Source organism: Electrophorus electricus, chromosome 2 (assembly GCF_041902795.1).
Source record: "Electrophorus electricus isolate QZ-2024a chromosome 2, ASM4190279v1, whole genome shotgun sequence".
Taxonomy (NCBI): domain Eukaryota; kingdom Metazoa; phylum Chordata; class Actinopteri; order Gymnotiformes; family Gymnotidae; genus Electrophorus; species Electrophorus electricus.
The window spans coordinates 2,078,287-2,095,230 of NC_137498.1; the positions used below are offsets into that span (position 1 = coordinate 2,078,287).

Here is a 16,944-nt window from a genome sequence, read left to right on the forward strand (position 1 = left end):
CTGATGTACGTGTAGATTGTCAGTAATATTACTGTTGATACTGTGTTTCTCTTATCTGTGTCAAGTTTTGTTTTGTGAAGAAGGACACAACTGAATGAACTTGGATTAACACTCTCATTATGAATATGACTGGTACTGATGTGGAGAATGTACTGCTTTGCTTTCCACACCAGCCTGACTCATGTCCCAAAGTACAGCGTTTGTCTGCGGTTCAGGTGCTCATGTACATCTTAATGCTGCCTACAATCTTCATGACCGTGTTTGGGAATCTTCTGGTCATCATCACTATTTCTCATTTCAAACAGCTGCAGTCTCCAACTAACCTCATCATCCTCTCCCTGGCCCTGGTGGACTGTATGCTGGGATGTCTGGTCATGCCCTTCAGTATGGTGCGATGGGTGGAAGGATGTTGGTTCATGGGTGACATGTTTTGTAAAATTCACTCTGGTATGGATATGACCTTAGGTACTGCATCAATTTTGCACCTGTGTTTGGTATCTATTGATAGATATATTGCTATTTGTGAGCCTTTGAAATATCAAATGAAGATGACAAACACAATTGTGGTATTTTGTCTGACTGTCATATGGCTATTTTCATTAATGTTTAGCTTTGGCATTGTGGTTTCCAAAGTTAATGTGCAGGGTTTGGAGACACTTGCCATGTCGAATACCTGTCTCGGATTCTGTGCTTTGACTTTCAACAAACAATGGACTGTTGTCGGTTCACTTCTAAACTTTTTCCTTCCAGGCACTATCATGAGCTCTCTTTACTTGAAAATCTTCTTCGTTGCACGAAAACAAGCTAAAGTGATTTGTGAGGGCACAGCCGTGATAAGGTCGAGGGAGGCGAAAGGACATTATTCAGAGCAGAGAGAGAGGAAGGCAGCCAAGACTTTGGGTATTGTCATGGGTTTTTTTCTTCTCTGCTGGCTCCCATTTTTCATGGCCAATTTGATTGACCCCTTCTTTAACTTCATGACCCCTGCTGACGTTTTTGATTCTCTGATATGGTTAGCTTATTTTAACTCTATGTGTAATCCTCTAATCTATGGATTTTTCTACCCACGCTTTCAGAGTGCATTTAAGATCATTTTATCAAGATATTTTCACCTCAATAACACAAATAATATAAATCTTTAAAGTGGTCTAATAAATAAAGGTGGGTTAGTAACAGGCCAAATTTTCTCATCTTCACTTATAAAAAAACAAAACAAAGACAAAAACTTTTCCCAGTATATATACCTATTAATGAGTGTATTTTATTAACTAGGTCTGCTTAGAAAATGCAAAAATATAACCAAGGATTAACAGGTTTATTTTATCATTTTACTTTTAGGTCTATATTTTTATTATATGTATGATGTACAAATGCTTCATACAGGAACCTTCCATCTGTTCTGATGTTGTATCATTTTTGATGTATCACTGAAGTCTTCTGTTTATTCATGCAGTTTAACATCAGTGATTTGAACAAGCACACAGTAGGACTTGCAGAAGCACTACAGTAAAGCTGGCAAGGCAAGTTGATTTGTTTTGCACTTTTCATTCAAAGTGGCAAATCAAAGTGCTTCACATAGACAGAAAATGTATAAAGCTGAGATCTAGCCCTTCAGGAAGGTTTTTGCGAGAAAGAAAAAGAAAAAACCTGACAAAGCAATTCATGAAAATAAAGTTAAATATAGTTGATCTAAATAGAAAACTAAAGTTAATTTAAATAAATGAAATGAATAATTTGAGTTGAATTAAAATGAGTAATAAAAGATATAAAGTGCATAAAATCAAATTATACATTAAACTAAAGCATATAAAGTACTTGGATAAAAGATTAAAAAACATAAAATAAATTAACACAGGATGTTAAATTAAGATCTGTAGGAACAGTGTTTAACCAATGGCCCAGTAATCCAGCCAATCATAATCATCATAATCTTCATTTTAAAGTGTCTGAAGTTTAATCATCAGGTCTCTTTATTAATACTGGAATCTGAATAATACCAGTGATCATATTTTTAGCAAAAATATCTGGATTGTCTGCAAAGATATTTGGATATTTCAGTACAGCTTTATTTTCTAAAGGGAGTGCTGTAGCATTTGACACAAGTGATTATCAAATCAAAAGCTTTATTTGTGAATCAGTTTCTCCTTTGTCAAGGCCCAGTAATCCAGCCAATCAATGAATACATGGATCATAATCTTCATTTTAAAGTTTGTGAAGTTTAATCACAAGGTCATATTTTTAGCACAGATATCTGGATTGTCTGCAAAGATATTTGTATATTTCAGTACAGCTTTATTTTCTGAAGGGAGTGCTGTAGCATTTGACACAAGTCATTTAGTCAAATCAAAAGCTTTATTTGTGAATAATTTTTCCTTCATCAATCTGGATATTTTTTCTTTTAATAAAATGAATAATCCATATGAAAAACATATTTAGAGAACTGAGATATTTACAATAAGGTCAGATGACATATAATGATTGATAATCATTAACACTATCTCCATACTATAGGACAGCAGGTAAAGATTTATTTTATGGCAATAATTAATGCTCAGTTCAATAGAAATGTAAACAAATGAGTAGATGATGGATTTCCATGCTTCTTCATGAGAACTTTGATTTTCCAAAGCATGCACTTTGATAAACATTCAGGTTTAAATAAACATGAAATAATGAGTGTGTCTCAATACATAGTGAGCTGCTTCACTGCCCACTGAATCTCAAGTGATTGCTGCCTCGTTTTAACCATCATGGGACCATATATTGCAGATTATTGAAATGCTCTAGTTAGAGAGTGATTGTCACCAAACATTTCCACCCACTACACACAGCTAGCATTTACTTACCTTGTACTATAACTGATTATTGTAAATTCTTTTTTTTACAAAATTTGCTTTAGTGTTTAAAAATGTTTGAATAGAATAAGGCAAATGTTAAAACATACAACATTAGGAGAACACTGACTATTTGATGTATGGATTTAGATGACTGTGATGACTGGATTGATCAACCTCCAGTTATAATGAATTCATGTTATAAGCATTTCTATTGGAGAAGGATTGCTGCTGTGTAATCAGCTGAATGTATATAAACCAGCATGGAGCAGCGCACAGGATTTGTGTGTTTAACCAGTAGCCATTAGTGGCTGATCCGCAAGCTGTCTAAAACATTTTACTCTCATCATTGACATTTGTCTTTCACATTTCGTTTTCAAAACATCATACCATAGCAAGATAGCATTTTAATTTTGGAAAAGGACACTTTGACTGGCTTGGATGGACATCCTGTTCATGAACATATCAGATGTGGAGAATGTGCTTCTCTGCTTCCCAAACCAGCCTGATTCCTGCATCGGAACAGAGCGCTTATTTGTACTCAAGGGGGCCATGTATCTCTTCATGCTGGCTGCTATCTTCATGACCGTGTTTGGGAATCTTCTGGTCATCATCACTATTTCTCATTTCAAACAGCTGCAGTCTCCAACTAACCTCATCATCCTCTCCCTGGCCCTGGTGGACTGTATGCTGGGCTGTTTGGTCATGCCCTTCAGTATGGTGCGATGGGTGCAAAGATGCTGGTTCATGGGAGAACTTTTTTGTCAAATACATTCTAGTTTGGATATGACCCTGAGTGTTGCTTCTATACTACACCTGTGTTTGGTATCTATTGATAGGTACATGGCAATTTGTGACCCTTTGAGTTACAGGGTAAAGGTGACTAAGAGTAGTATAGCTGTATATATTTGTATTATTTGGATGTTTTCATGTATGTTTAGCTTTGGAATTGTTTTTTCTAAAGTAAATATTATGGGTCTTGACTCAACCATGATAAATCCCTGTGCTGGAAACTGTGCTTTGATTTTTAATAAGGAATGGGGTGTTATTGCCCCACTTATTAACTTTTATATTCCAGGAACTGTAATGAGCTGTTTGTACCTGAAAATCTTCCATGTTGCAAGAAAGCATGCCAGAATATTATCTGATAGAATGGCTGTCATCATGTGTCGTGAGATGAAAGGTCAAGTGTCGGAGCAGAAAGAGAGGAAGGCTGCTACCACTCTGGGCATCGTTATGGGGGTTTTTGTGCTGTGCTGGCTACCTTTCTTCCTCACCACGGTAATTGATCCATTTCTTGGCTTCTCAACCCCTCTGGATGTTTTTGATGCTCTGGTCTGGTTTGGGTACTTTAATTCTTTGTTTAATCCACTAATATATGGATTTTTCTATCCCCACTTCCAGAAAGCATTTAAGATTATTATTCTAAGATATGTTTTCCACCTGAAAAAGTCAAGCAACTTAGTGCTTCAGTGATTCTGTAAACATTTTTACATTTTCACATTTTTGTAATCTTATATTTTTTCAAATGGTCATTTATCAAATCATTTATTTATTATATCTGCAATGGTCAATAGAAATTTCTACAGGGAATAGCTGCTTCTTGAGTGGTGGTGTTAAAGTCTGGCCCTGGACATCTACTGCCTTGCAGAGTTTAATTGCAACCCTAATCTAGCACACCTGACTCTAATCTTGACTGGATCATGTGTGTTACATTAGGGTTGGAACTGAACTCTACATGGAGGTAGATCACCAGGAGCAGACTTAGGTACCCCCGTTTCAGAGGAAACTGTCACATTTAGCACTTCAATTAGTAAACAGCATAAATATTCTGGCATGTTTTAAAGCAATAATTGAGTAAAAGTAAAGTAGAAATTTACAGTGAGTGTTAATAAATAAGCACAGTTGAAATAATATAGTGAGCAAAAAAAAAAAATGCTGATCTCTTCAAAAGTTCTTCTACTGTCCTTCCATGAATGATACACCAGGGGAGCATATGTGATGGACAAGGGTTAAGCAGGATGCGGGGACGAGGCACGTTGAACATAAACATACATTTTATTTGAGCATTAAACATACACGTATTAACACTACTTGGATCAAACACCGACAACTTTGACGATACGAAACGAGACTTATACACTCATGACAATTACACACAACAAGGATCAGGTGCACAGCACAAGAGGGCGTGGCAATATGAACACACAGACATGCACATGCACGTAGACTTGAGGGAGAGAGGGGCCGTACCGTGACAGAGCCCCCCCTCAAGGGTGCGACTCCCGGTGCGCCAGCCTACCAGGCTGCATCCCCGAGACCAACGCCAAAAGTTGACCTTGACGGACCAGACAGCCCACCACAGGCCAGCGCAAGCAGGGCAGTGGGGGGAAGGACAGGGACCAAGATGCACACACTAACGGGCACAGACACAAAGGGGAACAAAGTGACCGGTACATTTAGTGTAATCGGGACAGACACGGTGACAGGGACAGGCAATGAACGACACCACACACATTCAATAGTCTGGGGAAGGGAGAAGGAACTCCAGCCAGTCCCCCAGTCGTCGGCTGGGTGAAAGACTGACCATCCTGGTGGGAAGTGTCCCTCACCAACCTAGGTAGCGGCGACTGTCCTGGTTGTTGTTCTGGTGCCGCTGCCTTTTTGCCTGTACGAGGCTTCGGCACGGGCACATACGCTCTAGACCTCCTCGCCTCAGGCGGGGGAGTGTCCATATTTGACAACAGTGCCTCCAAGCTAACCGGCCCTGTTCGCCAGCTCGCACCTGGGCGGCGTGCCCTGGGCGGTGCCTTGGGTGCTGGGGGCTCCTCGCTGTGTGAGCTTTTGGTGTCGCCGTGGGAGGGAAGATCCCTATGAGGGTCCTCTTCTACCTCCATAGGAGTTTCCTCTTTCCAACTACAGACAGACGTCGCTGCACTCCTCTGTCTCTCCATAATCTGTGTCTCCCATATGATCATCCAGGTAGGGATCGTAGGACCCAGCAGAGTCCATTTCCGAGTAGCGGTCCTCTTGGTCCAGCTGTTTTCCACAGGACTCTGCACCGTTCGATCCCGTTTTATTTACACATTAAACATACACGTACTAACACTACTTGGATCAAACACCGACAACTTTGACAATACGAAGTGAGACTTATACACTCATGACAATTACACACAACAAGGATCAGGTGCACAGCACAAGAGGGCGTGGCAATACGAACACACAGACATGCACATGCACGTAGACTTGAGGGGGGAGGTGCCGTACCATGACAGCATAAGGTCAAAATCCAGGTACATTGGGGGAAAGTGTCTAAATGGTCTTAGCCAGGTAAGGATGACAAAGAGCCATTGTTATTGTTATTATTTATTAGGTAAAACATTATTGTATGATTATCAGTTTACATACTATAATTAACAAAAAACTCTCATTATAGGTGATTCATTGTAAAAGGGCAGCTTATTTATATGCCATTGCTTCAAACATGCTGCAAAACATACCTTAACAGTTCAAAGTGATACCCACACACACCAAGTTTATATTTTACATTTGAAAAGTATGGACATTTGTCCTAGGTAAAGACTTCCGTCCAAATCAAGAGTTTCCCTTTGAATGGCACCATTCCCAACAGGAAACAAGCTGAGAGTTCAAGGCAGTAGCAGAGGCAGGAGAACTGGGGGAAATGGCCAGTGCATGGGACAGTAAGACTGACTCTGTGCCACTGAGAATATATGGTGGACATTTTGAATGCTGCAGCTCTAACTTAAAATATTAATGGTATGTTAAGATATATTAGCGAAAGCAGAATAAACATATTTCAATTTTTATAGACCTTTCATTTACTAAAACCTTAACTTATCAGGCAAGCCTTTCTGGTCAGATTTATGATGGGAGACCCTGTTGAGGAAAAGGCCACTACCATTGTCCTGTACAAACTGGCAACCCAATAAAATCAAATGCAGCTTTCTGCGGTTGGCCTTGAGAAACAACCTGGAATCCACTGTCTTGTGCCGGTACCTTTTTGAACTGGTAGTCCAGTTACTGGCCCCAAGCAAGTTCCTAATGGTCTTTCTTTGACTAAGTGATGATATGCTCCAGAACCCTCCACACTTGGGACAGGTGACGCAGCCAGGTCTCTAATTGGATAATCCCGTCACTGAGGTAGTCAGCAGCATCATTGTTCAGTTGCTCTGTGTATCCTGAATGGAGCCGTCTTTGGCCATGCCTACACAATGACACCAACCTGACAATTACCTTTCAATAAATGACAGTGAGCAGGATGACAAACTGTGCTACAGGGAGTATTCTACAAACAAGCTAGCCTAGGGCAGACTGCTGGAAAAGTACCAGACTTGGGTACATTGCCAGTAGAAGCAGGCCTGAGTCTTTCCCAGGGGGTACCATGACAACACAGGATGGATCTCAGTGTTTACTCCTAGTTGCATGGTACCACACCCTAGGAACACCTAATTAGCCATGTTTTACTATGACTGGGATAAGCCAATGACTATGGCTCATGGGATATGTGATGGGGTCTTCTCTCATATTGCTGTGGCTACAGAGAAGGACACCAGGATCTGGCAGAGGACTCTCCCCAGCCAAATGTGTTGAAGCTGGGATTCTGGGGTGGGATTCAACCCCCTGGAGGATGTCTGGGTCTCTCAATCAGATGTCTGGGCCTGATTGCTCCAGACTTGCCCTTGCACCTCCTTCTCAAAATCAAATGATACAATTAATGAATGGCATTGTTTAGATTTGTATATATTTGTCTTTGGGTTTATCAAAGTCTCATATTTATTATGTATTTTAAAGTTGTTGTTTTTTTTTACAGCATTTTCATATTTCTTACATTAACTACCTCTGTTAACCTGACTATAATAATATCCATTCTTTAGTTAGCCCAGTAAACGTACGCTACACTTATGTTCCTTCTGTCTGTTAGATTCTGCAATAACATGTACCAGAATTGCACAGGTACCTGTGCTTTTAGTAGTATTACTGATGCATAGCAACTGGACGTAACTGGTTAGCTGATTTAATATTAAATAATAAATTAATTCAAACATCATAATGATATGTATAACAAAATCACCACCCACATGTGATACTTGCTTATCCAGCAATACTGTTTATGCTGTATATAGGCTACTATGTACATATTTCATACTGTAATAGTGTTTTTTTTATATAATATATACATATTTCACCATCTGAAACTGACATTCTAATTGATGTTATATTTAATATATAGATATTTATTAATACAAAAGTCTAATATAATAAATTATTTACCAGAAATTACATGAATGCATGGCAGAAAATCTGAAAATGTAATTTTTGGCCTGAGTTTTATTTTCACTTTTTGTTCAGTGCTAAAACAGGCTGTTTCATTTTGAGCTATCAACAAAAGGTCTGTTATTGGACAATTATCTCCCACGTGGTGTCTTCCCTTGCAGAGCACAAGTATAAGTTCTGGCAGTTCTCAAAGTGGGGATCCTTCCACACATTGCTATCTGAAACTGCACAAAAGCCTTAGATTAGGATTTTGGGAAAGCATAATTTTTGCTTTGTTTTGCACATTGATTCAACTTCATCTTCATGTGAAGGGAGACTAGAGGATGCTGGAAACAACAAATTCATCTTTAATGGGATCAAGAGATTTGAAGGACTACTGTTATCCTGATTCAAATGCCTCGTGTGTGAAAAACTGTTACAATGTGGCAGCCCGAGTTTTGCTGTATTTCGTACTCGGACTGGCAATGGCCGTGACCGTTCTAGGGAACTCTGTGGTCATCATCTCCATAGCTCATTTCAAGCAACTTCACACACCCACAAACATGCTGGTTATGTCTCTAGCACTGGCAGACCTTCTGCTGGGTCTGACTGTTATGCCATTCAGCATAATCAGATCTGTAGATGGATGCTGGTACTACGGTGAAACCTTCTGTTTACTGCACTCTAGCTGTGACATGTTCCTCACCTCTGTGTCTATCTTTCACCTGGTCTGTATCGCTACAGATCGATACCAAGCCGTGTGCCATCCACTTCAATACCCGACAAGAATAACAATACCCATTGCATGGATAATGGTAGCTATGAGTTGGATTACAGCTGCAGTATATTCTTATAGTCTCCTGTATTTAAAAGGAAATGTCCAAAGATTAGATGATGTAATTGAATCATTGTATTGTTTGGGAAGATGTGACCTTCTGTTTAATGCCCTGTGGGGAGCTGTGGACACATTAATATCTTTCCTTTTTCCATGCTGTGTAATGATTTGTTTGTATGCCCAAATTTTTTTTGTTTCAAAGAAGCATGCAAGAAAAATCGAGCGCACAAAACAGAAATGCAAAAATGAGGTGAGCATAACCAAACTTGTAAAACATGAGAACAAAGCAGCAAAAACCCTCGGGATTGTCGTGGGTGCATTCAATCTTTGCTGGATGCCCTTTTTTATTAACTCTCTGATTGATCCTTATATTAACTTCTCAACTCCAGCAGTTCTTTTTGATGTGTTTGTCTGGTTGGGTTATATTAATTCAACTTTAAACCCCATCATATATGGCCTCTTTTACTCATGGTTCAGAAAATCACTGTATCTCATAGTTACTTTGAGAATATTTAAACCTCAATCCTCTGATACTAATGTTTATGACATTTGAAAGTGTTTCAAAAGCATTTCAAAGTTAGGAATTAATCAAATGTTTGGAAGACATTCATTATAATGAGGGGAATATTGATCAAATGTTTGCAAGACCAGTCTGTAATTTATTAACTGAGAAGTCCAAATATTTGCAGCTGTAAAAGTCTTGAAAGAACACTATTTTACAGACAATTTTCTGTTCTGATAAATGTGAATGCCAGTGTTTTATATTTATCATTCTTCACTATAAAATCTGTTATTTGCTTTATTCTGGAAAGAAATATACTATTTGGCCATATGGTGCTTTTTTTCAAATTCCTCTTTTGAAGAAAAAAACATTTAATTGTGGCATGAAAATCTTATTTTTATATGTTAGGAGTAAATGATAAGCAGCGTGTTCGTAAAGATTAAGCACCAGTGAACAGTGAAGCTAACATAACACAGAATAATACACATAGTGATTCATCATGTTCAAACAGTGAAGCTAACCACAGAATAATAGACATAGCGATTTGTCATGTTCAAACAGCAAAGCTAACATCACATAGAATAATAGACATAGTGATTCATCATGCTGATGTAAATGGAAAACAACATAAGCTAGGCATTCTGATTTACTGCCAATAGCTGTTAATGATATGGGGGGATGTAGCTAAATAAATATCATATACATGGCATAGGTCTCCATTTATTTTTTCATTAGCTTGGATGTTTTACTGATATGAGTCTGCATTCTAGTTTTTTTTTGTTTTTGTTTTTTAGCAGTGATACAGGCTAATTTGTTAAGGAATTGTAGCTCATTTTAACTTGACTTAACCATTTATGTCCTTATTATTCCACTGGTTTGCTGCTCAAACTTTGGAAATTATTTTTATCAAATTAAGTGCTTTTGTTTTTTAAATTTCTTTTATTACTGGTTTTATGTGGCAGTTTAACCTCTAAAGTGTGCTGTTAGCTAGTGGTTAATTGCCAAGATTTAGGAACAAATCCATGTTCTGTGATTTTTGGTGGAGAATATGAGCGCTGTTTCATTTAGCCCATGCTGACTGTTAAATGAAATCTCAAGTGTTAATCCATACAAAACCACAATGCCAGGAATGACAGTCTCATACAATTAAGAGTTATGTTAATTAACTTCATTTAATTATTCTTAAGTGCAGATAGAAGAAAGATCAATAGTGGCTGTCCAAAAAAAGCTATAAAAGTAAAGGGAACTCCAGCAATAATAAAATACTTCATTTATTCTCATACCTAACACCTTGTCTAGGCTCAACAGAGTGAGTATTCTTTTCATCCCTTCTGCAGTCTGTGACCTGAGTGTTATTAATATTATTGTTCATGAATGAGTTTAATATTAAAATCCGCTCTTGCCCAGAGAGAGAAGGGTGCCTCTTGTGAAACTGGCTCCTTTCGAGGTTTCTTCCTTGTCCGGTCTCAGGGAGTTTTGTTTTGCCACTGTGGTGTTTGGCTTACCCATTAGGGGTCTAGACACAGATGTTTGTAAAGTTACTTTGTGACATCATCTGTTAAAAAATATCACTGTATAAAATAAATAAACCAATCCTGATTTATATATATATATATATATATATATATAAGTAAAGGTGGCTCTATAAAGGGCACCATCTACTCTGGGTACTGGATTGGAGAATCTGCCTGAGAGTTGAGCCTAGGATACAGGAAGAACAGTGTGGGGATCATGTAAGTATGTCAGCACATGTGTTTGGGGGAAAAGGCATATGTCCATGTAGCTTGGCATAAGTTGTGGGAGGTAATGCAAGATTATGAAGTATATGGGTCACTACTTTGGTTGGTCCAGTCTCTGTATGAATGCAGTAAGACCTGTGTCCACATTTGCATCTTGTCTCCAGTCCTGTTTTTCGTTTTCATGATAACAAGGTGCAACCCAGGTGAATTGCTCTCTAAGCCACTTCTGAGGTGGACCTCTGACATGCACTTGAATGCTTTTTGGCCAAATCCTAACCTCAAAGTCTGAGATCAAGGTAGTTAGTATACTTCCTTCTGATGAGTGGATCGAGTCAGCAGCAGCTGTGTTGCAGTCTTGGCCTGTGGTGGTGAAGCAGGAACTTACTCCTAAAATAAAGCTGTGGCATTGAATCATCCCACCACCGCTGACTACAGGTAGAAGTATGTAGCTCAGTGGTTAAGGTATTTGACCTGTAATTAGAAGGTGGCCAGTTCAAGCTCCACTGCTGCCAAATTGCCAGTGTTGGGCCCTTGAACAAGACCATTAACCCTCAATTGCTCAAATAGTAAGTTGCTTTGGCTAAATGTGTCAGGTAAATGTAGAAGTCATGAACAGTGGTTGATATGTAGTAGTGATGAACAATAGCATGCCTAGACAACCAGCCTCCTATGGTGTAGAGTCAAACAAAATCTGATTAGTAACTAAAAGGATAGAATATTTGCTGAGATGATTATTTGTGTTTAAATTGGCAAGTAGAAATGCTAGATATTTGAAATCACATGGAGATTTGTTACACAGTATATCTATACTGTGTAGTCAAAATATAATTTATGACAAACACTAAGATATTTGATAATAAAGTCTCATCTCTGGTTAACTTTGTTGTTATTGGACTACTCCCTCCCAGGTGGTCTTTGTTGTTATTGGGCTACTGTCTCCCAGGTGGTCTCCTTGTTGAAATATAAATTCTACCATTTCTTTAGTTTCTTCAGATTAGAGAATTATCACTCTCTAAGGCAGCAGAGCACCCTCTCAAAGATTTTTGAAAAAAGGTAATTTTCTGTGCACTTTGAGCACTTTTGCATGTTCATTTTAGGGGAGATTACAGGATGCTGGAAACTGCAAATTCATCTTTACTACAAGAAACTGATTTAAAGGATTACTGTTTTCCTGATTCTAATGGCTCTTGTGTCAAAAGTTTTTACAATGCGGCAGCACAAACTGTGTTATATTTCTTACTCGGACTGGCGATGACAGTGACAATTCTGGGGAACTCTGTGGTCATCATCTCCATAGCTCATTTCAAGCAACTTCACACACCCACAAACATGCTGGTTATGTCTCTAGCACTGGTAGACCTTCTGCTGGGTCTGACTGTTATGCCATTCAGCATAATCAGATCTGTAGACGGATGCTGGTACTATGGTGAAACCTTCTGTTTACTGCACTCTACTTTTGACATGTTCCTCACTACTGCATCTATCTTCCACCTGGTCTGTATCGCTACAGATCGATACCAAGCCGTGTGCCATCCACTTCAGTACCCGACAAGAATAACGATACCAATTGCATGGCTAATGGTAGTTCTAAGCTGGATTACAGCTGCGGTGTATTCATATGGTCTCCTGTATTCAAAAGAAAACGTGGAAAGCTTAGATGAGTTTATCAAATCAGTATATTGTCTGGGCACCTGTAACCTTTTTTTCAATGCACTGTGGGCAGCTCTGGATTCATTCATATGTTACTTTTTCCCATTTTCTGTAATGATTTGTTTGTATGCCCAAATATTTTTTGTTTCAAAGAAGCATGCGAGGCAAATTGAGGACAGAAAACAGTCCAGGTATCAGATGAACATAACTAAGATTGTAAAACATGAGAAGAAAGCAGCAAAAACCCTCGGCATTGTCGTGGGTGCGTTCAATCTTTGCTGGATGCCCTTTTTTATTAACTCTCTGATTGATCCTTATATTCACTTCTCAACTCCAGCAGTTCTTCTTGATGTGTTTCTCTGGTTGGGTTATATTAATTCAACTTTAAACCCCATCATATATGGCCTCTTCTACCCATGGTTCAGGAAATCACTGTATCTGATTATTACCTTTAGAATATTTACTCCTTTGTCTTCTGACACAAATGTTTATGGCACTTGAATGTGTTGCAGGTTGGATATCATTAATTTTACTATGAACTCATGGACTTAAAGCCTTAAAATAATAATTATTTGCAGAAAATACTGTGCTCTGAATTTCAGTTAAAAAACAAATTCACTTATCATTAGCATGTCACTGTTTCATGATAATCAAAGATGTTGGGCATGATAAAATCTTCATGATAAAAGTTATTGTTCTTATTTCAGAAAATCTGGCATGGAGGGAAAAGGTTTCTATTGAAATCCTAGATTGCATTCAAATAAAAGAATAATTACAAATTTTTTTGGGATATGAAAATGTTTCTATGATGGGTGATATTTTCCATTACAGTGCCATTTTACATATTAGAGTGAGTGATAAATACTGTGTGTATGAAGCACTTTGCTTGCACACCTGATGAAGAACCTTTGTTCAAAATGTCCTTTTTTCTCTGAAAACCTTGTGTAAAATCAAGAAGATTTTAGATAGGTTCTATCTATCTATCTATCTATCTATCTATCTATCTATCTATCTATCTATCTATCTATCTATCTATCTATCTATCTATCTATCTATCTATCTATCTATCTATCTATCTATCTATCTATCTATCTATCTATCCGTGAACTAAGGATACGGAGTGATTCTAAACTAAACGTTGTGGGTTTTTCAGATATTCAGGTAGATTATGTTGCTACTGGGCTTCTCAGTGTCCCACACCTGCACCTGCCACACCTCCACCTGTGCCTGACCAGAGAGAATGGTGGGAACACTGTTCCTCTGTGTTTTGCGCCTTATCCCCTCTGCCATCACAGAAGTAGCTATACATATATTAGGCTACTATTAGAATTTCCTCTTACTGTATTAATACTACCTATCACGAGGAACGCTACCACTTTAATCAATGTAACCTTTGACACCAGCTGTGCACAGTATGCAGCACTGCAGCTATACATGTTTTGTATATATTCTTGCAATATCATGCAATCCAGGCCAAAAATCAAAAGAGGAAAGAGCTAGGATTAGTCTATATTTTATTCAGCAATATTAATACAAACCTTGACAAATATCTAGATTAAAGTTAACTTTTTTTTTACATCAGTATTTTAACTTTTTGAAGGACAACTTTGTCAACTCCTTAAAGCAGAAGTTGTTTTAGATTAAACCACTTTGGAAAAATGCTGTAACTGTTACTAATGTTGCCACAACAAGAATGAGGGAGATGTGACATCCCCTTGCAAAACTTCCATCTGCTCCCAGGCAGTGGTGAACTTTTCCAGGGCAAAGCACATGTGCAGATCCTGAAAGTAGCTTGTCACCATAACCTCAATGTTATCTGGGATATAGTATGAGGTATGAGCCAAACCCAAGCAAAGCTGAATTCCTGCTCTGTCGGGAAAGTCAGGACCTTCGAGCTCCCTGCTGAACATCATCATCACCAGTAGGGGTGGAGCCAAATCTGAATATGTACAAATAGTAGGTTCTATTTATATTCTACAAATATTATATTAATCATTTGTTTTCAGGAAGTAAAAGCATGTCATATAGCTGGTGTTATTTTGACCAGGAGGAGATTAGCCTAGATTGGCTCTGGCAGTGTTGTTACTAGCTAGCATGCTGTGCTTACTCCTCAGTCAGCCTATGTGTCACTTGGTTGCAGATATCACACTGCAGAAATAGAGCATGATTTATAGCTATTCTATCAAAGTTTCTATATTAACTTAGCACTAATAGAGCACTATATGAACTCAGAATACACAGATGCACCAGAACTTATTTGACCAGGAGATGATTAGGCCGGTGTTCGCCTGTTAGCTCAGTAACTTAACCTGTAGAAATAGGTCTATCTTTTGTGTGTTTGTTTCGAATTGCATCAACTCTTGACAAGAATTGAGATATTCACATAGTCTATTAGACTACTCTCCTTTTTGCAGACAGCAAGATCCACAGTTAGCACCATTGTTAGCTCCATGGTGTACTAGTTAAGTTACCTACATAGTTAGCAGTGTATCTTTGAAAACTCATTTGCCCTAAAACCCTTACCCCATTTTCCAACATAAATGCCCTTTACGTCAAATACAAATACCGAATACAAATAGTTTTGCTGCCTTAAATATGGATACCAGCCCTAATCACCAGGATGAACCCATTAGCCTGCTGTACAGTGCATACATACATAACCTGTGCCAGGTGACCCCTCCAGTTCTCTGGTGGTATGCAGAAAGGTGCATTTGAAACATGCAAACCATGAGCATTTTTGTAAAATTGTCCATGTACACAAGCTCCTAGCATTGGTGATGTGGAGGGTCAGCATGTCTTCACTCACTTACTCGCTCACATATAAGCCATTGAGAAATGTATGAGACACCATAGCTCTGTCAATCTGTAGCTTGGATGCTTAGACTGCAGGGATGATATAGCATTTTATGAATAAAAAAAATGTTTTTAGTTCTTTAACAGAGTGAGAAATTTTATACCATATAGCGACATTTTCATTTTACTCCTTATAAAAGGATAAGAGTTTGTCTTTTTTGCTATGTCAGCACTCATTTAATTTGCACAGCAGTGAGGCAAAAACAGTAAAGAAAAAAACATTTAGTTTGTGCTTCATGGAAAACTTGCACATGTAGACTCAGCAAAAGAAACAGATCTTCTGTGTAACAATAACAAGAGTGTATACAATCCCAGAAGACTCCTGTTTTTAGATCTTTGGGTATAAATAACAGGAAGGACAAACTTGAGGCCACTACTGTCTTGACATAGACTACGGAAAGGCAGAAGGAAGCTTCTGGAGAAACAAACTGTCTGTTAATGGGCGATTCGACTGAAACTATCTTTGCGCATCTTGATAATCATTGTGGTGTAGTCAAGAACACAAGCTGTTCTGTGAACTTAATTACATTGATTTCTAATCTTAGTTACAGTGATTTGATTGTGTTTGTGTTTGTGGCAACTTTGTCTGTACTGACAGCCTCTGGAAACATGGTTGTGATTGTTGTGTTTTCAGTTTTCAAACAGTTTCACACACCAGCCAATTTAATTGTCCTCTCTCTGGCTCTGTCAGACTTTTTAATTGGAGCTATAGTAATGCCTTTAGAGATTGTTTTGCTGCTTGACACTTGTTTACATCATATGAAAAGTCTCTGTCCTGTTTATCACTTCATCAGTATGATTGTTGGCACTGTGTCCCTATATCATGTTGTCCTCATTGCAGTAGATAGGTGTTTTGCATTACACAACCCATTCTGTTACATAAGAAAAATTACTGTGAAAACCATGTTGGTGTGTATCATTTCTGGATGGATATTTTCACTCTGTTACAATGTACTTATGATGCAAGTTGGGAGTTCAAATCGGGGAGAAGAAAAGCTGATTTGCATCAGAAATTGTGCTATACCCATAAATGATACATGGGGTTTTGTTGATCTGATATTCACCTTCATTGTTCCATGTGTATTAATATTAAGTTTATATGTCAGAGTTTTCACGGTGGCCCTGAGGCATGCAAAAACCATTTCTCATATGTTTCCAGCAAAGATAAGTGCTTCTCAAAAGAAAAGGAAATCAGAGTTTAAAGCAACCAAAACATTGGGCACTGTTGTAATGGTCTATTTAGTGTGCTGGATC

General features: G+C 38.3%; 4 protein-coding genes across 4 annotated transcripts; all 4 read left to right on the plus strand.

Annotated features, from left to right (window-relative positions):
• Positions 1-1,223, plus strand: LOC113592317 (trace amine-associated receptor 3-like). Its single transcript, XM_027033153.3, has one exon. The coding sequence runs from the start codon at positions 120-122 to the stop codon at positions 1,140-1,142; it is 1,023 nt and encodes a 340-aa protein (XP_026888954.2). The 5' UTR covers positions 1-119; the 3' UTR covers positions 1,143-1,223.
• Positions 1,224-2,952: 1,729 nt separating this feature from the next.
• LOC113592312 (trace amine-associated receptor 4-like) lies at positions 2,953-4,310 on the plus strand. Its single transcript, XM_035529033.2, has one exon. It carries the CDS (start codon positions 3,276-3,278, stop codon positions 4,308-4,310), a length of 1,035 nt encoding a protein of 344 aa, XP_035384926.1. The 5' UTR covers positions 2,953-3,275.
• Positions 4,311-8,476: 4,166 nt separating this feature from the next.
• Positions 8,477-9,499, plus strand: LOC113592301 (trace amine-associated receptor 13c-like). The gene has a single exon (XM_027033134.3). The coding sequence runs from the start codon at positions 8,483-8,485 to the stop codon at positions 9,497-9,499; it is 1,017 nt and encodes a 338-aa protein (XP_026888935.1). The 5' UTR covers positions 8,477-8,482.
• Positions 9,500-12,216: 2,717 nt separating this feature from the next.
• Positions 12,217-13,497, plus strand: LOC113592302 (trace amine-associated receptor 13c-like). The gene has a single exon (XM_027033135.3). The coding sequence runs from the start codon at positions 12,298-12,300 to the stop codon at positions 13,336-13,338; it is 1,041 nt and encodes a 346-aa protein (XP_026888936.2). The 5' UTR covers positions 12,217-12,297; the 3' UTR covers positions 13,339-13,497.
• Positions 13,498-16,944: the final 3,447 nt, after the last annotated feature.